This window comes from Stegostoma tigrinum, chromosome 44 (assembly GCF_030684315.1).
Source record: "Stegostoma tigrinum isolate sSteTig4 chromosome 44, sSteTig4.hap1, whole genome shotgun sequence".
Classification (NCBI taxonomy): Eukaryota; Metazoa; Chordata; class Chondrichthyes; order Orectolobiformes; family Stegostomatidae; genus Stegostoma; species Stegostoma tigrinum.
Window position 1 is genome coordinate 7870068 of NC_081397.1, and position 25286 is coordinate 7895353.

Here is a 25286-nt window from a genome sequence, read left to right on the forward strand (position 1 = left end):
ACAAATGAATAAATATCGCAGAGTGACTTATTATCTATTAAAGCATGTGTTGATGATATGGCATTGCTGTGATCATAAAATAGAACATTGTCCAAATTCCTGTGAGCATTACCGTAGTTTTCATTTGTATTCTCCATGTCGGGAACATATTTATTTGGTACTTCACTGACTAAGTGACCTTCGCTCATCTACAGTGTTCGGTTGCAAACAGCCAATATTTTATTATTCTAATTGAGTTACCATGGTTTGGAATTTTGTCATGGAAATGTATTTCACTTATGTTACTCTGCGTAATTGTAGCCAATCCTCCATTGGCAAAGAAACACACAACTACAGCAGTTAATAAAAGAAAGAACTGCATTTATGTAGCACATTTTATGGTCTCAGGCATAAAAAGTACTTTATAGGCAGCTAAACTAACTTTGAAATGTCGTCACTGATGTAGCATAAGACAATGTGTAGTGTTTAAAATAGTCAGAAGTAAAGAAATATGAAATGAAGTAATAATAAAAATAGTGAAAAAATATGAAATTATGAATGTGAAGAAATATAAAATCTCCAGTCCCTTGCGAGTGGAGACATAGAATCAGGAAATGTAGAGTCAGTATGGAGCCGACCAGGGAGGAGGCCATTCTGGATCTGGTGTTGTGCAAACAACCGGATTTGATCAGGGACCTCGAAGTAAAGGAGCCGTGAGGAGGTAGTGACCATAATACAATAATTTTTGATCTGCAATTTGAGAGGGAGAAGGGAGAATTGGAAGTGTCAGTATTGTAGGAACTATGGAGCAATGAGGGAGGAGCTGGCCAAAGTTCAATGGTTCAATACCCTCGCCGGGATGGCAGTGAAACAACAATGGCAGGTATTTCTGGATATAATGCAAAAGGTGCAGGATCAGTTCATTCCAAGGAGGAAAAAAGATCCTAAGGGGAAGCAGGGATGGCCGTGGCTGACGAGAGAAGTTAAGGACTCTATAAAGATAAAAGAGAAGTAGTATAACCGAGCAAAGATTAGCGGGAAGCCGGAGGACTGGGAAGCTTTTAAAGAGCAACAGAAGATGACTAAAAAGGCAATACGCAGAGAATAAAATGAGGTACGAAGGAAAACTGGCGAAAAATATAAAGGAGGATAGTAAAAGTTTTTTTTAGGTGTGTGGAAAAAAAAGGTTATGACTAAAATTGAGCCCTTGAAGACAGAAACGAGTGAATTTATTTAATGGGAACAAGGAAATGGCAGAAGAGTTGAATAGGTACTTTGGATCTGTCTTCACTCGGCAAGACACAAGCAATCTCCCAGATGTAATCGTGGCTGAAGGACCTAGTGTAATGGATGAACTGAAGGATATTTATATTAGGCAAGAAATGGTGTTGGATAGACTGTTGGGTCTGAAGGCTGATACGTCCTGATGGTCTGCATCCCAGGGTACTTAAGGAGGTGGCTCTAGAAATCGTGAACACATTGGTAATCATTTTCCAATGTTCTCTAGATTCAGGATCAGTTCCTGCGGATTGGAGGGTGGCTAATGTTGTCCCACTTTTCAAGAAAGGAGGGAGAGAGAAAATGGAAATTTTCGACCGGTTAGCCAGACGTCAGTGGTGGGAAAGAATTATAAAATTAAATTGGGACTCATTTGGACAGCAGCAACAGGATAGGTCAGAGTCAGCATGGATTTACGAAGGGGAAATTGTGCTTGACTTATCTTCTGGAATTTTTTGAGAACGTAACTATGAAAATGGATGAGGGAAAACTTGTGGATGTAGTCTACCTGGACTTTCAGAAAGCCTTTGATAAAGTCCCACTTAGGAGATTAGTGAGCAAAATTCAGGCACATGGTATTGTGGGCAAAATACTGACTTTGGTTGTAAACTGGCTGTCTGACAGGAAGCAAAGACTAGTGATAAACGGGTCCCTTTGGGAATGGCAGGCGGTGACCAGTGGGGTACCACAAGGTTCGGTGCTGGGACAGCAGCTGTTTACAATATACATTCATGATATAGATGAAGGCATGAAAAGTAATATTAGCAAATTTGCCAATGACACATAGCTGGGTGGCAGTGTGAAAGATGAGGAGGATGTTATGAGAATACAGGGTGACTTCGACAGGCGAGGTGAGTGGATGGATGCATGACAGATGCTGTTTAATGTGGATAAATGTGTGGTTATCCACTTTGGTGACAAGAACAAGAAGGCAGATTACTATTGAAATGGAGTCAAGTTAGGTCAAGGGGAAGTACAATGAGATGCAGGTGTTCTTGTACACCAGTCAATGAACGCAAGCATGCAGGTACAGCAGGCAGTGAAGAAAGCCAATGGCATGCTGGCCTTCAAGAGGAATTGAGTATCGGAGCAAAGAGGTCCATCTGCAGATGTACCGGGACATGGCTTAGAAGGATGAGAAGGGGTCTGATTGAGACGTATAAGATTATGAAAGGATTAGACACTCTGGAGGCAGGAAGCATGTTTCTGCTGATGATTGAGTCCAGAACCAGAGGACACAGTTTAAAAATAAGGGGTAGGGCATTTAGAACAGAGTTGAGGAAAAACTACTTCACCCAGAGAGTGGTGGATATATGGAATGCTCTGCCCCAGAAGGCAGTGGAGGGCAAGTCTCTGGACACTTTCAAGAAGAGATAGATACAGCTTTTAATGATAGTGGAATCAAGGGTTATGGAGATAAGGCAGGGACAGGATACTGATTGTGGATGATCAGCCATAATTGTAATGAATGGTGGTGCTGGCTCGAAGGGCCGAATGGCCTTATCCTGCACCTGTTGTCTATTGTAAAAGTTAATTGTATAAGAATGATTAAGACGGTCCCTTCATGTATGGTGTTGGCAGCTTGTTCAGATAGGGAAAACAACATGGCTGATCTTGATTCTGCTCCTATTTGTTACACAGAAGCCTCTTTGAGCAATAATTCTTGAATGTTGATGGGACGTTGAAACGCAGGTAGATTATCGTGATCACTTGTTGAAAATGGATAGCAGCTAGTAGTTCTCTTTCCACTCAACTAGTGACCAGTCGGCAATGGTTAAACAGTACATAACCCAGAGATCACAAGCTCCCCTGAGACATGATGTCAGTTGAGTCTCATGAATAACTACCTGCAGATGGACTATCTGTAGATTAAACATGGTATTAAATCCCACATATACTGCTCTCAACCATTTTAATCGAAGTGTTTATCACTCGTTGCATCGAAACAGATCACACAAACTGAAATGGCATATGCACAAATACCAACATACAAGTTCTATATAGTGGCATTTTGTTTAAAGTTGTATTTATTAAATGAAAGGGTGGAGTATAATCTTCACAAATCATATTAAGATGCTGTAGAAATCTATGGAAGTGAGAAATTTGTTTTTTGATTCAATGCATGTCTGACAAATGACAATTCAAAGAGATCTTTGTTTCAGCTCGAGTGGGTCGCAGAGTCGTCCTCATTAGGGGCATTTAAGTGACTATTAGACAGGCATATGGATGGTAGTTTAAGATAGGGGTGGAGGTTTGATAGACCTGAGGTTTAGGTTAAAAGTTCGGCAGAACATTGTGGGCTGAAGGGCCTGTACTGTTCGATGTTCTATGTATCTTATGCTGTATTCAAATAAGTAAAGTCAGTCATGACATTCTGCAACTTCCTTTTCCAGGGGTATGAGTGGAAGAATCAGAGTGCTTTCTTTGAAAATTCGCTTGACGTGACTCTTCAAGGATCAACTGGAGGAAAAATACAAGTGTAAGTACTAAATCTATCATTGCTGATACACATGTAAACTGTAGGTTTAACTGGAGGTAAACTTTGTTTAACAAACGAGCACACTCAATAAACTGACAAAAATTATACACCAGATGTTTACTGTATTCTCATAATCTCTGTGATGTCTGGTGAGGGTGCAAGTGAGAAGGCTCCCTGCCAGTAAGTTTTAGTTAAGGCAAAGTTGCTTCATTACTGAAGTTATTTATACTGTAAATGAAGGAGAACAGTGATGCATATATCCTGTGCATTATGTTCCTATTATTGAGTGTGTGTTTTTTTTGTGCGTGTGGACCTATTGATCAACTGGAATTTTTGATTACTCAGCACATTCCTGGTACCACGGGTGCTGTTTAACAAAAGGTTTGCTGTATTAGTATATTTCTGTATTTAGTCACTGCCACTATGAATGTTAAGTCATAACTTGGTCTGTGCAGATCCTGCACAGTACATTCCTGCAAGATAAATGATGCGCTACATATGTATGATGCTATTGTTTCTCAAAGGCACTAACCTTAGCTGCTGTTTTTGTTACCAATAATGTTTTCGTCATTAGAATACTGGGAAAAATATTCAGAAGTGCTGTATGACTCTACTGCTCACTTGCAGCAGTGATAACACTTAATGTGAGGTCATGTTTTTCCCCATTTGTTGTACTGTTTGTCAACAATGTATCTCACAAACTGATGGGCATATTTCATGAAAGCTGGTACGTATGGGTATGGTCAAAGGAAGAACTGATTAGTTTTTGACAGATCCAGATTTATTTCTCTTTTTTTAAAGCATCAGTTAAAATCGGTCGGATAGGCAAATGATCATCTTTCTGGAATATTGTTGATTGATTTCGAATGTTGTGGATTGTGTCAGCCATGACAGTAGAATTTGTCCCAACTATCAAAATATGAGCAGATTTTTGAGAGCAGATTATCAAATTGGCCTGAAGTTTTCTCAGTGAGATGGAAGCTTTTAATAAAAAGGATTTATTTTGTTAGCCTTGCTTTGACAAAGAATCAGTCAAGTGGAGAAATACCTCCAAGAAAAGCTGTGTAATTATAGACTCATGGATGTTTGTTGCACAAGAGGAGGCCATGTGGTCTGTAGTTGCTGCACTGCTCAACAAAGTTCTGTCTACATTGAACTCACATGGCATTGATTTCCTTTTTGACTGTTTGGCCCATAGCCTTGGAGTCTACGGCAACACAAGTGAACATCTAAATACTGCTTAAATATTCAGACACTTTCTGAATCAGTCACAGTTTCAGTCAGTGAGCTCGGGACTCCCACCACACTGGGGTAAATAGGCTCTCCTCAACTCCCCTCCCCTGTCTACGAATGGAAAAAGCAACTTCCAGTTATCCTTTCTAAGCCCTTCAAAATCTTAAACACCTTTCCCAGGTCCCCTTGTCTGCTCCAATCTTGGCATCGGTCAGTTGGGCAGGGCAGTGGAAAATTGATATAGCCTGAAGAAGGAATAAGATAAGAGAGTACTTAATGTGGCAAAGCCTGTCATGCCCGATGGAGGACAGCAACGGCCGTCAGCAGTGAAGTCCACTGGCAAGGATGGGCGGGCCTGAGCCCAGCACAGGGGAATACGAGCCGTCACTGTGGAGCCCTCGTTCAGAGTGTCTGCAAACTCGTGGCTTCAGAAAGGACTGTAATGTTTGACTTTTTAAACTTTTGTTTTTATTTTTCTACTGTTATATTAAGAAGACTGTCGTGCTGAACTTGTTAACTTATTCATTTATTTTTCTAACATAGAACATGGAATGGTACAGCACAGTACAGGCCCTTCAGCCCACGATGTTGTACCGAACTTTTACCCTCATCCTAAGGTCTATCTAACCTCCACTCCTACCTTATACTGTCATTCATGTGCTTGACTAATAGCCGATGAAATGCCCCTAATGAGGCTGACTCCACTACCCTCTCCAGCATTGCATTCCACTCCCCTACGACTCTGAGTAAAGAAGGATGGATAAATTTTCTACATCTGCATCTAAAATTTCGTACCGAGGTACTTTGTACCTGAGATGGCACCGTCTGAGGTGACATTGTACTCTTGTACCCTGTATTGAATACATGTGATAATAAAACCTAAATCTAAATCTAATGCATAGCAGGACACTGGGAAGCTTAGAGAAGAAAAGGGATCCTGGGGTACTTGTTCATAAATTCCTGAAGGGGTCAGGTCAGGCTAGTAAGGGTTGTTACAAAGACATATAGGACATCTCCCTTTATCAGTCGTGGCATAGATTGTAAGAGTGGGGAGGTCACTTTGGAGCTGTTTAAAAGTTTGGTTAGGCCACAGCTGGAGTCACGTGTGGAGTTTTGGTCACCACCCATTAGGAAGGATGTGATTGCACTGGAGGGAATGAAAAGGATGTTGCATGTGTTGGAGCATTTTAGCTGTGAAGAAAGGCTGGAAAAATTCAGATTATTTTCTGTGAAGCAGAGAACGTTTGGCGGGGTGAGTGGAGGTCCTGATAGAGGCATAGAAGATTATGAGAGGTATAGATAGGTTGAGTAGAAAGCATTGTTCCCCTTAGTTAAAGCATCAATAACGGTAGGGCACAATTTTAAAGAGAAAGACGGGAAATTTAGAGGAGCTTTGCGGAAAATCATTTTCATCCAGAGTGTGGTAAAGGTCTGGAATGCATTGCCTGGGAGGGAAGTTGAAACAAGAAACCGTACAACCTTTGAAAAGTACTTGGATGAGCACTTGTAATGTCATAATATTTTTGAGAATGGTCCAGTGTGTAAAAATGGGACTAGTATATGTCGCAGTGTATTTTTAGAGGTACAGCCTTAGTGGGCTGTAGGACCTCTTCTGTACTCTATGATTCCATGAGAACCCCCAGCCCAGGCAGCATCTTGGTTTTTTCAGTAATCTCCAGGATCACACCCTTCATAGTGTGATCCCTTGCCTTGTTAGCCCTCCCGAGTTCGTTAGCTCACACTTTTCCTGGTTGAGTTCCAATTGCTGTGTCCCGCTGACCAGTCTGTTGATCTCCTCCTGAAGTTTATTCTTCCTGTCTGTCAACCAATTTGCCAATTTGCCTTTGATCCCATGGCTGTTATTTACATGACCATTCCACCGATATCCTCCTCACTGAATTAGTGATTTGCTAGCGACACGGTCATACAAATTGTGTTTAAGCCCAAATGAAGAATATACATGACAAACTTCAAGGGCCCTTGTGGCAAGCCCTGCACAACCCCACTGAAAGCAAACATCCTGTCAAATAGATATCCCTCTACCATCAATCTGCCTGTGCTCTCTGCCTCAGCCAGTTTTGGCTCCAGTGTGCCTCTTTGCCTTTGATCCCGTTGACTGTTGCTTTCTTGATCAGTCTGCCAAGGGGGACTTTACTAAGTCAACATCAAATGTAGAAGTTCATCAATCTTCCAACATCTCCTCAAATTTGGATCAAATTTCTGAAATGTGACCTCATCTTAACAAATCCATACTGACTATCCCTGATTAATTCATGCAAGTACATTCTACCCCTAAGAATGCCTCTTTGTAGCTTCTCCAGTGCTGAGATTATTCTGACTGGTCTTTAATTTCCTGATCTGTTTCTCTGTCCGTTTGATAATAGTGGGACAATGTTAATAGTCCTTCATGACTTCAAGTGTGATTGACAAGGGTTTGAAAATTGCTGCCAGGGGCCCAGATATCTCCTCCCTCACTTCCCTCGCTAACTGGCATACGTTTCAGTTCGGCCTGCAGATGTATCCACTTTTAAAGTTGCTAAACCAGCTGCATCTCCCTATGTCTTAACCTCTGATGTTCCGAGGTCCTCTGCCCTGATATCTATACTTGCAGTGTCCTTCTCCGTTGTAAAGATTGACGCAAAATATTCATTGAGGACAGTGCCCATGTTTTCCAGGTCCACACAAAGATTACCTCTGTGAAATGAATGAGGAGATATCAGAGAGTTTTGAGATTTACAATCAAGAAAGACATTGACAAAATGACTTCCTTGGAGAATCATACAACATACATTGTCCATTGTTGTAAACAAACAGAAGTTTTTGTTTCCACAGTTGTTTGCAAATAGCCAATCAAGATCATAAAATAATCTTTTAACATAATTTACAAAACAAGGCAATTGAGGAAGATGTATTGGATGTATTGAACTCTCAACTACCTCCCTGAAGTTGAGGAATATCAATATTTTTCTTCTGGATATCTTTGGCAGATCTCTTCAAACAAGTCGCTGAACCCACAGATTTATGTGACCAACGAAGCCTGAGTCTTTTGCTTTACGATGCAGTCCAGATCCCTTGGCAGCTGGGTGAGGTAGCTTCATTTGGAGGCTGCAACATTGAGCCAAGTATCCGCAGTTGCTTCCAACATGTAAGTGTGCTCTGCACCAATTCATAAGGTCAAGCGGGTCCACTTGCCAGTATGATTTTTGTGCTCATTTTCGGTTTGAATTAGTTCCAGAGGCTAACATGTACGACCACAAATCCAAGGCTATCATGTTGATAAGTAGTCAATGTTTTTATTAGATTAATGACAAAAAACAATGTCAGAAACCCCAGTGATAGTGTATGAGATACCATATCACTGAGGATAGCGGACGTAAGCTTGACATAATTAATCATGCAGCTGATCTTTTATTTCCCTCCAGGGCCAGAACAAACCAGAGATTGACGTTGAACGCTTTGTCGAGTGGATGAGATTGGAGCCTCAGTCCATGGTGTGGCTGCCTGTTCGACACCGTGTGGCAGCTGCTGAAACTGCAAAACATCAGGCTAAGTGTAACATCTGCAAAGAGTACCCAATCGTAGGTTTCAGGTGAGATGTGCAAACCAGCAGAAAGTTAGTGGGAATTAGTTTTTAAAGAAAGCTTTAACTTTCGATGTTCTATTGGAAACTCTGTCAGTAAATGATACAACTGAAATCGTCAAAAATCCCAACAAATTTATGGACCAGAGAAGTAATTAGGATAAATTAAGTATCAACTTCTTTACCTTAATTTTTGTGAGAGGTGAATGCTGCATGTTTTTGGTATTTTGTTCACAGTTGCATTGATCACAGACACTGTGGCTCAGAACGGATTGTAACTCGACTTGCGGTTGCTTCTGTAATTTGCAATTATTGGGAATTTACAGAAAGGCCTTTTTATTAGTCCTGTAATCAGTGTGTGTGCATCCTATGAAAGTGATTGCTGTGGTGTTGCTAAATGATCGATAAAACTTCTTGTCCATAATTAGTAAATTAAAATGCATATTTGGACAGGATTTCTAAGGGGTAATTGAACCTTTTTGGTTAACTATTCTCCTACATTTCTAAGATTGACCATCTTGGAAAAGGTGCGTGTTACTGCCATTGATCTGACCAAACAACTCCCTGTCTAAGAAGTGAGACCCCAACTGTGGATGAAACTATGACTGCCATAACTAAGTCAAGAGCAACAGCGACCCGGAGTCAATTGAATTCCATCTGAAGCTTGAGGAATGGTGGCCTAACTCTGAAGGCCAAGATCTGTTAGCTTTTCATGGACTATGAGGAACAGGGCAGGATTTCACAGAATCTTTAAGATGCCATATCTTGTACAAAACTGAAGGAGAAATGTCAGATTGCTCAAAGAACCATGGGATCACCAGCCTTTCCATTGCTGGGAAGATTCTGGCAAGGTTACTTCTGAATAGGTTTATGCCACCATGGCAGATGAAAACCTTCCATGCGAAGGGAACTTTGTGAAAATGTTGGAGACAGAGCAGGACCAAATTACAGGAATGATTCCAGGGATGAGATATTGCATTATGAAAATTGACTGGGGGAGTTGGGACAGTTTTCCCCGACTTTCCTCGCATTTGTTTCTCCCCAAACAATTTACCGTTTCTTCAAAATAAAAAGAAATATGTAATTTAACTACTTAACTTGCATTCCTTCAAAGGTTGAAAATATCTGAACAAAAATGAACATTTCTCTTACTTCTTTTTAGGTACCGCAGTCTCAAGCACTTCAATTCTGACATCTGCCAAAGCTGTTTCTTTTCGGGGCGCACATCAAAGGGACACAAGTTACATTGCCCCATGGTGGAGTACTGCACTCCGGTGAGTAATATAGTATTCCACTTGATAGAATTGTTCCAATCAGTGGAAACTTAGGGATTTAACCATTTAAATACAATCTTCCCTCAAAGTTGAAGTAGTTTGCTAAAATGATAAAAGGCCAACAGCTTAAATCAGGCTTCAATACCAGAAATGCAATATTGTGCAGAAGCTCTTTGAGGTCAAGTTGAGGTTCAAGGAAGAATGTGCCATCACGCCCACCCTTTTCTCCAGCTTTGTCACCGCCATTCTTAATCTCGTGAAGAACAAGCTTCCCAGTGGCCTGGACAGGATTGATGGAAAACCTTTTAACCTCAACCAGTTGAAATCGAAGAAGAAAATGACACTGACCTCGCATATGGAACTTCAGTATGTGGTTCACAATGTCATTTCCGCTCTCAGAAGTCTTCAAATCTCCCTTAAGGCCTTTGCAGAAGTATACTGAAGAATTAGCCTCAACCTTAAATTTGCCACCCAGGTTGATCGGGTTGTTAAGAAGGCATACGGTGTGTTAGGCTTCATTGGTAGAGGGATTGAGTTTCAGAGCCATGAGGGCATGTTGCAGCTGTACAAAACTCTGGTGCAGCTGCACTTGGCGTATTACGTACAGTTCTGGTCACCGCATCACAGGAAGGATGTGGAAGCATTGGAAAAGGTGCAGAGGAGATTTATCATGATGTTGCCTGGTATGGAGGGAAGGCGTTTTGAGGAAAGGCTGAGGGACTTGAGGCTGTTTTCGTTAGAGAGAAGAAAATTAAGAGGCGACTTAATGGAACCGTACAAGATGATCAGAGCATTAGATAGGGTGGACAGTGAGAATCTTTTGGCTCGGATGGCCATGTTTGACACGGGCCGGACATAGCTTCAAATTGAGGGGTGATAGATATAGGACAGAGGTCAGAGGTAGGTTCTTTACTCAGAGAGTAGTAAGGGCGTGGAATGCCCTGCCTGCAACAGTAGTAGACTTGCCAACTTTAAGGGCATTTAAATGGTTGTTGGATAAACATATCGATGATAATGGAATAGTGTAGGTTTGTTGGGCTTCAGGTTGGTTTCATAACATCAAGGCCGAAAGGGCCTGTACTGCGCTGTTATGTTCTGTGTTCGAACCTCAAGATGACTCAAATCCTTTACCAATCTGTCATGTTGTGGTCCATCTTTTCATCAAAATTAATAGAGAAATCCTCCCAAATGTAGAACATTTCCCTTAGATGGGACGCTCTCTCTCTTTTAAGGCTAACATCGATACAGAGATTCTAACATTACGTCCAATCTGCGAGTGGCACCTTTGGACTCCTAAGGATGAGGATGCTCAATTGTGACATCTGTGCTGATCGCAAGATCCTTGAGTTCAAGGCATGCATCGTTCAGCCTCTTCTATATGACTGTGAAACCTGGATAACATAGAGCTGCCACTTCAAGACCCGTTCAGCACAGTTTTGTCATGGATTCTCCACATCAGCGAGGAGGAAAAACCTCCCAGCATCAGCATTGATGCCATGATGATTTGAAACAAACCTCATTGGGATTGCCATGTACTTGGGATGCCGAAGTTATGACTACCAAAGTAAATTTTTGCCAACTCAAGGAAGGCATCTGAACAAGAAGTCGTCAAAGGAAGCATTTCAAAGACCTTGAAATGTTCCTTCAAGAAGTAGTACTTGGAGGTCAAATTATGGATATCCCCATTCAGAAGAAACCAACTTGGGGGAATCTCCTATATGAAGGCACATAATTCTTCATGAACACCAGACAAGAAGTTCAAGTGTGGGAAAGGAACTGGAGAAAGGAATGCCAATGTTCTCAAGGCCGAGACCACTTCCACCACTCCGAAAGACGACCTAAACGTGTGGTCAGATATGTGGCTCCAGTTCAGCCTAATCAACCCGCACAGAGCTCAGGACCTGTGATACGGAATTTCCTAGCTGGGCAATCATACTCATCAGCCAGTGATGGTTCTTAATATTGTGCAGACTATGATTTGATCACAACTGAGTACTGTGTGTAGCTTTGAACATTGCTATAGAAAGACCATGTTTTATAGATTAATCAGAATGGTGCTGCATGAGAAACTGGAATTAAGAGGAGGTAGGTGATACTTAATTGTTATTTGTTTCTGGGCCACTGGCATCACTAACTGGGCCAGCATTTACTTCCCATCCTTAGTTACCCTTGTCATTGTTGAATCATTGTAGTCCATGTGCTGTAGGTAGACTCAGTCAGTCGGGGCGTATTTCCAGGACTTTGACCCAGTGATAGTGAAAGAACAGCAATATATTTCCAAGTTGAGATGGTGAGTGGCTTAGACAGGGTGTTGTAGGTGGTGCTGTTCTCATATATCTGTTACCCTTGCCCTTGTAGCTGAAATTTGTCATAGGTTTGGAAAGTCCTATCTCAGGATCTTTTGCAGATTTCTCAATGCATCTCATAGATGGTACACACTGCTGCTAATGAGCACTGGAGGGAGTAGGTTGCTTTTTCCTGGATGGTGTTGAACTTGTTGAGTGCTTTTGCATCTGCACCCATCTAGGCAAGTGGGGAGTATTCCACCATTCTTCTGACTTGTTCCTGTAGCTGGTAGACAGGCCTGGGGAATCAGGAGGTGAGTTACTTGATGCAGTAATCCAAACTTTGGGCCTGCTCTTGTAGCCACTGCATTTAAATAGGAAGTCCAGTTGAATTTCTGTTCACTGGTAAAACCTGGGATTTTGATAGTGGACAGTTCAGTGATGGTTACACCATTGAATGTCGAGGGACAATTTATGGATTTTCTCTTACTGGAGATGGTCATTACCTAGTATTTGTAAAGTATAAATGCGACTTGCCACTTAGCAGCCCAAGCCTAGACATCGTTCTGGCCTTGTTGCATTTGGACATGGACAGGTTCACAATCTGAGGAGTGGTGAATGATGCTGAATATTCTGCTATCTCTGGTGAACATCCCCACTTCTGAGCTTATGATGGAGAGAAGGTCATTGATAAGGCAGCTGAAGATGGTTAGGCTTAGGACTGTACTCTCAGGACCTCCTGCAGGTGACCTCCAACAACCAAAATGCCTCCCATTAGGAGAGGCGATGACCTAATGGTATTATGACTAGACTATTAATCCAAACACTCAGGTAATGTGCTGAGGACCTGGTTCAAATTCCACAATGGCACATAATGGAATTTGAATTCAATGAAAATCTGGAATTAAGAGTCTAATGATGACCGTAAATCCATTGCCAATTGTCGGAAAAACCCATCTGATTCACTTAAGTTCTTTAGGGAAGGAAACTGCGTGGCCTGGTGTGGCCTACATGGAACTCCAGATATCAGTTATGCAATTTGGGATGGGCAATAAAAGCTGGTCTAACCAGCAATGCCCTCTTTCCCATGAAAGAATGGAAAAAATATCGTCCTCTGTGCAGATATTATTCGAACCAGTGGTGAGTTTCTGCTGGATTCCCATCAGCTGCAGTTTTGGTAGCGCTCCTTGATGCCACACTCGGTCAAATGTAGCCATCCTTAGCTCACCTCCGGAATTCAAGTCTTTTGACCGTGTTTGAACAAAAGCTGTAATGAAGTCAGGAACTGATGAGGTGGCAGAATTGAGGACCTTGTACAGGGATCCGAGGGATGTGGCATATTGAGATTTCCAGCAAGAATTTGACCAGTTGCTGCATAAAAATGTGAACCAGAACGTTAGATCCAAGGGGATGAAGGGTAGAATATTGGTTTGAACAAAGGCCTGGCTAACTGACAGAAAGCTGAGTGTCAGGATAAATGAGTCTTTGCCTGGATGGTGAATTGTCACTAGTGGGGTGCTGCGGGTTCAGTTCTCTGACCTCAACTATTTGTAACCTATACAAATGATATGTAAGCAGAGACAAAATGTAACATAACAGAATGCATGGATGATTCTGAAATAGGTGGGACAACAGCCTGTGATGTGAAATAGAACATACACAGCGGAACATTGACAGGCGAGGAGAATGGACCAGAATCTGGCAGGTGGTTTATGTGGATAAGCACAAGGCTTGCCTATTTTGCCCAGGGGAAAAAAGGGCGAATTATTATTTAAATGGAAGGAAGATTCAAAGTGTGTTATCTGGCTGCCTTTGTGCATGAATAGCCGAAAGTGGGTATGCAGGTATAGCATAGCATAAGAAAGGCAGATGGAACTCTGGCATTTGTCACAAAAGGACTGGATCATTAAAGTAACAAAGTGTTTTTCCTCATACATTGGGCGTTGGTGAGACCAGAGTGTTGTGTCCAGTTTAGATCCCCTCACTGAGGATGGATACGTTTGTACTGGAGGCAGTTCGGAGGAGGTTGAACTGTTTGATTCCAGGGATAAAAGGGCTGTCATATGAGAAGTGGCTAAGTAGCTTGCGCTTGTACTTGCTGGTGTTCGAAAGAGTGAGGGGGTGGTTCTGATTGAGGTATATAAAATAGTAAAGGGGATTGAAAAGATGGGCATTGAGCACATGTTCTGCATTGTGGAACAGTCTCAAACAAGAAGCTGTGGCTGTTGAGTGAGAGATGGAATGTTCAAAATGGAGATGAGGAGAGGGTTGTGAATCTGTGGAATTCATTGCCCCTGAATGCAATGGAGGCAGCACCAATCGACCGATCCAGGAAAGAAATAAATATGTTTCTGATGAAAAATAGGGATCAAGGGCCATGGGGAGCTGGCAGGAGAGTGGAGTTGAGATCAGGAAAAGATCAGCAACCATGGCTAACAAGATAAGTCAGGGACAGGATGAAAGCAAAAGAAAAAGGATAAAATGTGGTGTAGGTGAGTGGGAAGCCAGAGGATTGGGAAGCCTTTCAAAAACTAGCAGAGGACAACTAAAAAGGCAATAAGGGGGAAGATGATGAAATATGAGGGCAATATTAATGAGGGTAATGTTAAAAAAAAATTGCAGGAGTTTTTTTTCAGCTATAAAGGTAAGAGAGAGGCAAGAGTACAAATAAAGAGAAGAAAGAAAATTACAGCACAGGAACAGGCCCTTCGGCCCTCCAAGCCTGCGCCGATCGAGATCCTCTGTCTAACCTGTCACCTATTTTCTAAGGGTCTGTGTCCATTTGCTCCCTGCCCATCCATGTACCTGTCCATAAGACCTTAAGACAGAGGAGTGGAAGTAAGGCCATTCGGCCCATCAAGTCCACTCCACCATTTAAATCATGCCTGATGGGCATTTCAACACCACTTCGCTGCACTCTCCCCATAGCCCTTGATTCCTTTTGAGATCAAGAATTTGTTGATCTCTGCCTTGAAGGCATCTCACGTCCCGGCCTCCACTGCACTCTGCGGCAATGAATTCCACAAGCCCACCACTCTCTGGCTGAAGAAATGTCGTCTCATTTCAGTTTTAAATTTACCCCCTCTAATTTTAAGGCTGTGCCCACGTGCCCTAGTCTCCCTGCCTAACGGAAACAACTTCCTCGCGTCCACCCCTTCTAAACCATACATTATCTTGTAAGTTTCTATTAGATCGCCCCTCAACCTTCTAAACTCTAACGAGGACAATCCCAGGATCCTTAGCCGTTCATCATACATTAAACCTAGCATTCCAGGGATCATCCGTGTGAACCTCCGCTGGACACGCTCCAGGGCTAGTATGTCCTTCCTGAAGTGTTGGGCTCAAAATTGGACACAGTTTTCTAAATAGGGCCTAACTAGAGCCTTATAAAGCCTCAGAAGCACATGGCTGCTTTTATATTCCAACTCTCTTGAGATAAACGCCAACATTACATTCGCATTCTTAATTACGGACTCGACCTTCAAGTTAACTTGTACAGAATCCTGGACCAACACTCCCAGATCCCTTTGCACTTCTGATTTGCAAATTTTCTCACCATTTAGAAAATAGTCCATGCCTGTATTCTTTTTACCAAAGTGCAAAACCTCACATTTACTCACATTGAATTTCATCAGCCATTTCGTGGACCACTCTCCTAAACTGTCTACATCTTTCTGCAGCTTCCCCACCTCCTCAGTAGGACCTGTCTGTCCACCTATCTTCGTATCTTCGGCAAACTTCGCCAGAATGCCCCCAGTCCCTTCATCCAGATCAGTAATATATAAGGCGAACAGCTGCGGCCCCAAAACTGAACCCTGCGGGACAGCACTCGTCACCGGTTGCCATTCCGAAAAAGAGCCTTTTATCCCAACTCTCTGCCTTCTGTCAGACAGCCAATCCTCAATCCAAGCCAATATCTCACCTCGAACACCATGGGCCCTCACCTTGCTCAGCAGCCTCCCGTGAGGCACTGTATCAAAGGCCTTTTGGAAGTCTAGATGAACAACATTTACTGAGTTTCCCTGGTCTAACATACTTGTCACCTCTTCAAAGAATTCGAATAGGCATGACCTCCCCTGACTAAATCCATGCTGACTTGTTTTAATCTGACCCTGCACTTCCAGGAATTTAGAAATCTCATCCTTGACAATGGATTCTAGAATTTTACCAACAACCGAGATTAGGCTAATCGGCCTGTAATTTTCCATCTTTTGCCTTGATCCTTTCTTAAACAAGGGAGTTACAACAGAAATTTTCCAATCATCTGGGACTTTCCCTGACTCCAGTGACTTTTGAAAGATCACGACCAAAGCCTCTGCGATTTCCTCAGCCACCTCCACCGAACTCTAGGATGTAGCCCATCGGGGCCAGGAGATTTATCAGTTTTTAGACCCTTGAGCTTTTCTAGCACTTGCTCTTTTGTAATGCCTACCGTACTCAACTCTGCCCCCGGCTCTCCCTAATTGTTGGCATACTACTCATATCTTCCATTGTGAAGACTGACGCAAAGTACTTATTAAGTTCTTCAGCTATTTCCTTTTCTCCCATCAATAGCCTTCCAGAATCAATCTGGAGCGGCCCAATATCTTCTTTTGCCTCTCGTTTGCTTCTTACGTATTGAAAAAAGCTTTGACTGTCATTTCTAATATTACTAGCTTGCCTACCTTCATATATGATCTTCTGCTTCCTGATTGCTCTCTTTGTTATCCTCTGTCTGTTTTTGTGGCCTTCCCAATCTTCTGATTTCCCAGTGCTCTTGGCCATTTTATAGGCTGTCTCTTTTTCTTTGATATGTTTCCTGACTTCCTTTGTCAGATGTCCAATAGCAGCGGTGAAGAAGCTGCTGTTGGGGAAATAGAGACATTGGTGTGCTGTTTTCACTCATTGCAACGATCTGGGTGGACCAGGAGAGATCGTTGGTGATCGACACTCTCAACTATCTCCACCTCAGCAACATCTCTCACACTGTCTGATGCAGGCACTCACACGCTCACATTCTGTCACCCATTCTGTCTGTCTGACTGTCTCTCTCTCTCTCTCCCTCATCGCCCATCTCTCTCTCTCTCTCTCTCTCTGTCCCTGTCTCCCTCCACCCCCCCGCCCGCCGACCAACCTCTCTGTCTTTGTCTCTCTCTCTCTCTCTCTCACACCAACTCATTGCTCAGTATTCCATGGTATCTCAATTGTTGGAAGAATTAACTTAGACTGAGCATGGATTTTCTCCCAATATAGTTATGACAAAGCAGAACCAATTCTGCCTTGAAGAAGAAAGGCAGGAGCCATAATAACTTGTGATTGTTTAGCTGAAGGAACCGTGCTGTGATATGCATCCAGATAGGATGCTTTCTGTGGTACATCAGTGAAAATTGTCCTTGTGGGCACACAGAATGATCTTAGCCTCCTGGGAAGTAGAGACAATGGTGTGCTTTTTTGCCCATTGCAACAATCTGGGCGGACCGGTGAACTAATCTAAGCCCATCCCCCTACATGATCCCATTATCATCCATACCCAAGGACTGTTTAAGTGCCCCTAATGTGGCTGAGCTAACTACATTGGCAGGCAGGGGGTTCCACGTCCTTACCACTCTGAGTAAAGAACCTGCCTCTGACATCTATCTCAAATCTATCACCCCTCAATGTTTAGCTGTGCCCCCCCCATACAAGCTGACATCATCATCCTCGGATAAAGACCCTCACTGTCCACCCTATCTAATCCACTGATCATCTTGTATGTCTCTATTCAATCCCCTCTGAACCATCTTCTCTCCAACGAGAACAGACCCAAGTCCCTCAGCCTTTCTTCAGAAGTCCTTCACTCCAGACCAGGCAACATCCTGGTAAATCTCCTCTGCACCTTTCCAATGTTTCCACATCCTTCCTGGAATGGGGTGACCAGAACTGTACACAGTATTCCAAGTGAGACCGCACTAGCTTTTTGGACAGATGCAGCATGACATCACGGCTCTGGAACTCAATCCCTCTACCAATAAAACCTAATACACCGTAAGCCGCCTTAACAGCACTATCAAACTGGGTGGCGATTTTCAGGGATCTACGTACATGAACACCAAGATCCCTCTGCACAGCAACACTACCAAGAATCTTTCCATTGACCCAATATTCTGCCTTCCTATTATTCCTCCCAAAGTGAATCACCTCACATTTATCCACATTGAACTCCATTCGCCACCTTTCAGCCCAATTCTGCAGTTCATCCAAGTTTCCATTGCAACCTGCAACATTCTTCCACATTGCCCACCACTCCACCGACTTTAGTGTCATCTGCAAACTTAGTAACCCATCTACCAATGCCTCCGTCCAAGTCATTTGTGAAAATGACAAACAGCAGTGGTCCCAAAACAGATCCTTGAGACACACCACTAGTAATCAGACTCCAGGCTGAATATTTTCCATCAACCACGACTGGTTGCCTTCTTACTGAAAGCCAGTTTCTAATCCAACCTGCTAAATCTCCCTCAATCCCATGTCTCCATGTTTTCTCCAGTAGCCTACCATGTGGAACCTTATCGAAGGCTTTACTGAAGTCCATGTACACCACGTCAACTGCCCGACCCTCATCCACATGCTTCGTCAGCTTCTGAAATGACTCAGTGAGGTTTGTGAGACATGACTTGCCCTTGACAAATCCATGTTGACTATCTCCAATCAAATTGGTGCTTGCTCGATGATTATAATACCTATCTCTTGTAACCCTTTCCAAAACATTTCCGCCAACAGATGTAATGCTCAATGGTTTATAATTACCTGGGTCATCTCTACTGCCCTTCTTGAACAAAGGCACAACATTTGCAACCCTCCATTCCTCTGGTACTAAACCTGTAGACAATGAGGATTCAAAGATCAAGGCCAAAGGCTCCGCCGCCTGTTCCGTAGCCTCCCAGAGAATCTGAAAGTTTTGAAGGATGATGCGTTGTATCCGGAGGTTGGTGGGGTGGTACGTTAGGACGAGGGAGACTTTGTTTTGGTTGTTGTTGCGGGGTGGGGTGAGAGGGATTTGTTGCAGGAAATGCTGGAGACACGGTCGAGGGCGTTATCAACCACAGAGCGGGGCAAGTTGTGGTCCTTGAAAAATGAGGACATCTGAGATATACGAGAGTAGAATACCTCATCCTGGGAGCAGATGCAGAGTCAAAGGAATGGGGAAAGTGGATGAATTGTTGCGGGAATTTGGTGGGAGTTGGTGGACTTAAAATAGATATTTGTTTCTTGGTGGTTGGAAATAGAGAGGTCCAGGAAGGAGAGAGAGGTATCAGAGATTGTCCAGGTGAACTTAAAGTTCGGGAGGAAGGTGTTGCTGAAGTGGATGTTAGAGCCCCTTGTGGGAGCACGAGGCAGTGCCGATACAGTCACCAATGTAACGGAGGAAGACGTGGGGTTTAGGGCCAGTGTAGGTACGGAAGAGGGAGCGTTCCATGTAACCTACAAAGCGGCAGGCATAGCTTGGGCCCAGGTGGGTACACTGGCCACCCGCTTTGTCTGCAGGAAGTGGGAGGAATTGAAAGAGAAATTGTTGAGGGTTGTTCAAGGACCACAACATCCCCCTCCTCAATAGTCAAAAACGCCCTCAACCGTGTCACCCGCATTTCCCACAACTCATCCCTCATACCCGCTCCCCATAATAACTACCAAAACAGTGTCCTCCTCACCCTCACCTACCACCACACCAACCTCCGGATTCCATGCATCGTCCGCCGACACTTCTGCCATCTGCGATCCGACCCCACACCAAAGACATTTTTCCCTCCACACTTAGGTGACTCCCTTATCCGCTCCACACTCGCCTCCAGCACCCCCTACACCCAGCACTTTTCCCTATATATCCACAAATATTGTCAGCATAATGTTTAAAATTCACTTGTCCCAATACCTCCCCCCTCACCCCCATCCCAGACCCCAGGAAGAATTTCCACATCAAACAGATGTTTACCTGCACATGTGCTAATGTGGTATACTGTATCTGCTGATCCCTTTGTGGCCCCCTCTACATCGGGGAAACCAAATGGAGGTTTGGGGACTGCTTTGCCAATCACCTATGCTCAATGCATTAAAGAACTGCACCTCCCAGTCGTGAACTGTTTTGACTCTCCCAATCCTCAGATAGGATGTCCATCCTGGGCCTCCTGCAGTGCCACAACAATGCCACCTGAAGGTTGCAGGAGCAGCACCTCGTATTGCGCTTGGGAACCCTGCGTCTCCGTGGTATCAATGTCGACTTCACAAGCTTCGAAATCTCCCCTCCCCCTCCCGCATCCCAAAACCAGCCCACCGAGCCCATCCTGCCACCTCAAGCCCCACCCCCATCTCCTCCTTCCTAACCGCTTCCCACCACCGAGACCTGTTCGTCCTCCCCGGACTAATCTATCCCCTCCCTACCTCCCCACCGACACTCACCTCTACTGGCTCCATCTCCACCTCTTTAACTTGTCTGTCTCCTCTCCACCTATCTTCTCCTCTATCTATCTTCGATCCGCCTCCCCCCTCTCCCTATTTATTTCAGAACCCTCTCCCCTCCCCCTTTTCTGATGAAAGGTCTCGGTCCAACATGTCAGCTTTTGTGCTCCTAAGATGCTGCTTGGCCTGCTGTGTCCATCCAGCTGCACACTTTGTTGTGTCTATATCTCTTAACAACCTCATTAAGTGAGCTCTAGAGAGAACGATGCAGGGTAGACTTTGGGTTTATCATTCTAACTTGCCAGCCCTGAAAGATGAAAGTTGGTTGATGTTGGATGTTTGTTTCATAGCTACGAAAGAGATCCTGAAAGGATTGTTCGTATCTTTTGTTGAGAATTTTACCCATTTAGTCACTCTAATCCTTCTCCTTTTTTAAAGTTTCCTTGGGAGTCATAAATTTCAAATATCTGCAGAATTTTATTCGGCTTGGCATTGGCTCTGCGTGATTCCCTGTTAATGGCTCCGCGACCTGCTAGCTAATTAGAGAATTTGTCATTGATGTGCCTGTCATAAAATCTTTAGTCTTATACTTTCTATTCCCAATTTCAGGAGAAAGTCCAGAGAGACTTTTCAGAGGAAAGGGGTTTAGAAAGAAAACTTAAGTTCTATAGATCCAAGTCATGAATAGTTGATAAATTATTTGCACTTCATATTTCCAGAACCTACCCCGGAAGAGAGAGCCCAGAGAATTGCCAAAGCTGTCCGCAAACAGTCAATAGAAGTGAAGGAAACTTGGGAGCAATTGAAAATCCATGCGAGCAACTGGCAGGAACAGGTGGAAAAGGTGTTGGAGAAACTTCAAGAACTGCAGAAAGCTCTGGATGATCATGAGGCTCATGTGATAACAGCTGAAGGGGTCCGCACTGATTGGCAACCTGTGGGTGAACTGCTTATTGACTCATTGCAGGATCACATTGATAAAACCTCAGTAAGTGCAATTACATTACACTTCACTTATGAACAGATGTAACCGCAATGTTGTATCGAGACGATCAGTAATATGAGTAGTAAAGTAATATTGATTGAATGGTTGTTAACTTAATTTGCAAATTAAAACTTCGTTGAGCATGCCTTCTGATGATATCACATCGGTAATATTAGTATAATTGAGGATTCTATTCGTCAGTGACATCAGCTGAGTTATTTGCTTGTTGCCATGTTATCAGGATTAAAGGTAAAGCCTTACCACGCCATTTGGCCACTCCTTAGAGAGATACAACTGGTTATGATTTAACCTGAAGATCACCATGCCTCAGGGAAGTAGAGCGGTTGAGGCGAAGACCCTTTGTGGTAAGGTCACTGGTGTGGCAATTGAGCCCTCTCTGCAGGGCATCACTCTGCATCACAAACCAACCGTTCAGCCAACTGAATTTGAATAGAGTTTAGGATTGGAGAGCAATCCATGCAATTCTATTTTTTTGAATGAATGTTTCTCACTGGGACTCTCTCACTGGCAAACTTTTTAAAAGCCAGCTCAGCCATACAGGCGAGATCAGTTCCTGATCTCAGCTGAATTTTTTGACCTGGGGTGGGTCAGCGTTAGTTCAGTGATTGGAATGAATTCTCATGAAGTTAGCGAGAGGGATGCTACACGTGAATAAATCGATGTTTTGAAAAGCGGATGAGATATGAGCAATAGTTTAATTGATGTGGAAGACCAGCCACAATCATCATCAACGGTGGAGCAGGCTTGAGCGGCCATGCAACATTGTGCTGCTGCTATTTGACTTGTTGTGTGGAAAGGAAGGAAAATGGTCAAAGTGTCAAAAATGCTGAAGACCGCAACATTCTACAACCTCAAAATTTGATTGTGTTCAGCATATTATCACTACTGGTACCCCTAAATCCTGGTCTATCATCTCAGCAGCTCGACTCTGCCCAAAAGCTGGTTACTTGTGACATTTTTGAAGGATCTTCCCAAGTCTGAAAATCATTTTTGCTTTTGTAGAATCAGAGTTGGCGTGTGGAAGGCGGTCTCCTGGCATATCATAGCTCTTTGAAATAACTCCCCAATTCGTCCCCCTCTGCTTGGCAATGACTTCAACCACTTATGTAATCTCTTTATTGGAGAGAAACTTTGAAGACATCTGAAAGGAGTATTAACGATCCCAGAATACAACTGAGCCTTATTAAGTAGTTAGTTCTGATGATCAAGAGCTTGATCAAAGAGGATTCTTTTAAAAAGTGCCTTAAAAGAGGAAATGTACAGAGGCTAAGAGGTGTCGGAAGTTAGTGAGTTTTGCGAAGATTTGTTGCTCAGGTTGAGGTTCTGGATGTGAGTTTGCTCGCTGAAGGTGTAGGAAGTCTCTTCTTGGGTTTGAAGCCTACACAATTAAATGTTTGGCAACCAGTAGTGGGCCGTTTGAAATCAAGAGTGGGCAAGAGGACATAATTAGACGAGTGCAGATATCCTGAATTATGGTTGGACTGGTGGAGATTACGAAAATAGCGATTGGCAGAGCCAAGGAACGATTTGTAAACAAAAATGAGAATTTAATAAAATTACTGTTAATACTATCAGTCAGGTAGAAAGTACAGAGAATAGGATTTGGTTCAAGATGAGACTCGGGCAGTGGAGTTTTAGACGACATCAAGCTTTCAATGGGCAAATGTGGGACTCAAACAGGGAATGCATTGGAGTTGTCAGGTCCAGAAGTGAAGTAGTTCCAGATGAAGGTTTCACTGCTAATGAGCCAAGACAAGAGACAGGTAGGCAGTATTAAAAAGATGTAAAGAGACAGCTTTAGGGATTGCATGAATGTGTGGTCGGACGTTCATCGTGGGATAAACAAGATGCCAAGGTTGTGCTGAGACAAGCGTAACATAACATTGTTGCCAAGGAGGAGTAATGCAGTCCGTAGGTCGTGAATAGAGATTGGTGTGGGGACCACAAACAGTGGTCTTCCCACTTTTAAATTGTTATCTCTACGTAGTTGCGCAACTTTATGTTCTGTTCAAAAGGCTTTACTGACAAGAAAGCAGAAGTTAGCCATTTGTTTACTTGTCAATATATCTTGATTTTTCCACCATCTTCTCCAATTATGAACACAACATGTGCAGTGTACTAAGTGAACCATTCAAACCTTCAAAGGAAATGTTGAAATTGTGGAATATAAAGTTAAATTTATTTTATTGAAAATTAAAATAAAGTACATGAAGGTTTGACCAAGACTGAAAGGAATTAGATGGAACACCAGATGAATAAAACAAGCAGTAGTAAGGTGGTATTAGCTGGATGTTCCTGAAGAAAGAGAACACAGCCAACCTTTCTTCCATCAGGGGGATTAATTGTGAGGTGTCAAACACAGTCGATTAAATCATTCGTTCTGTCTTTACTGCCAGACTGTACTGTGAACATAGAACATAGAACATAGAACAGTACAGCACAGCACAGCACAGGCCCTTCAGCCCACAATGTTGTGCCGACCATTGATCCTCATGTATGCACCCTCAAATTTCTGTGACCGTATGCATGTCCAGCAGTCTCTTAAATGACCCCAATGACCTTGCTTCCACAACTGCTGCTGGCAACGCATTCTATGCTCTCACAACTCTCTGTGTAAAGAACCTGCCTCTGACATCCCCTCTATACTTTCCACCAACCAGCTTAAAACTATGACCCCTCGTGCTAGCCATTTCTGCCCTGGGAAATAGTCTCTGGCTATCAACTCTATCTATGCCTCTCATTATCTTGTATACCTCAATTAGGTCCCCTCTCCTCCTCCTTTTCTCCAATGAAAAGAGACCGAGCTCAGTCAACCTCTCTTCATAAGATAAGCACTCCAGTCTAGGCAGCACCCTGGTAAACCTCCTCGGAACCCTCTTCAAAGCATCCACATCTTTCCTATAATAGGGCGCCCAGAACTGGATGCAGTATTCCAAGTGCGGTCTAACCAAAGTTTTATAGAGCTGCGACAAGATCTCACGACTCTTAAACTCAATCCCCCTGTTAATGAAAGCCAAAACACCATATGCTTTCTTAACAACCCTGTCCACTTGGGTGGCCATTTTAAGGGATCTATGTATCTGCACACCAAGATCCCTCTGTTCCTCCACGCTGCCAAGAATCCTATCCTTAATCCTGTACTCAGCTTTCAAATTCGACCTTCCAAAATGCATCACCTCGCATTTATCCAGGTTGAACTCCATCTGCCACCTCTCAGCCCATCTCTGCATCCTGTCAATGTCCCGCTGCAGCCTACAAACAGCCCTCTATACTGTCAACGACACCTCCGACCTTTGTGTCGTCTGCAAACTTGCTGACCCATCCTTCAATCCCCTCATCCAAGTCATGAATAAAAATTACAAACAGTAGATCCCAAGGACAGAGCCCTGTGGAACCCCACTCACCACTGACTTCCAGGCAGAATATTTTCCTTCTACTACCACTCGCTGTCTTCTGTTGGCCAGCCAATTCTGTATCCCAGCAGCTAAGTTCCCCTGTATCCCATTCCTCCTGACCTTCTGAATGAGCCTACCATGGGGAATACTATGGTTGTAATATTTCCTTTTTTAAAGGCTCAAGGTTAGACATACTTCACTTGACATTCTCATTTTATAAATTTTAAGAAGTTGGCTTATTGTCAAGTCATGGTAGGATTGAAAACATATGCTACAACTGTGTGAAGTCAGAAGTCACATGACACCAGCTTATAGTCCAACAGGTTCATTTCAATTCACACAAGCTATTGGAGTTCAGCCCCTTC

At 43.3% G+C, this 25286-nt stretch overlaps 1 protein-coding gene across 2 annotated transcripts in view; it reads left to right on the forward strand.

The window, feature by feature from the left end:
* Positions 1 to 25286, forward strand: part of LOC132206955 (dystrophin-related protein 2-like) — a 97685-nt gene that overhangs the window by 28680 nt on the left and 43719 nt on the right. The window contains exons 3-7 of one of the 2 annotated variants that reach the window (XR_009443243.1): positions 3651 to 3736; positions 7957 to 8114; positions 8392 to 8558; positions 9712 to 9823; positions 21240 to 21508. Coding sequence is in view for 1 of the 2 variants with exons in the window: in XM_059642073.1 (XP_059498056.1) it covers positions 8437 to 8558; positions 9712 to 9823 (234 nt within the window). In the remaining variant the exon portion in view is untranslated. The remainder of the gene's footprint in view (positions 1 to 3650; positions 3737 to 7956; positions 8115 to 8391; positions 8559 to 9711; positions 9824 to 21239; positions 21509 to 25286) is intronic. The other variant, XM_059642073.1, reaches the window with a different exon arrangement.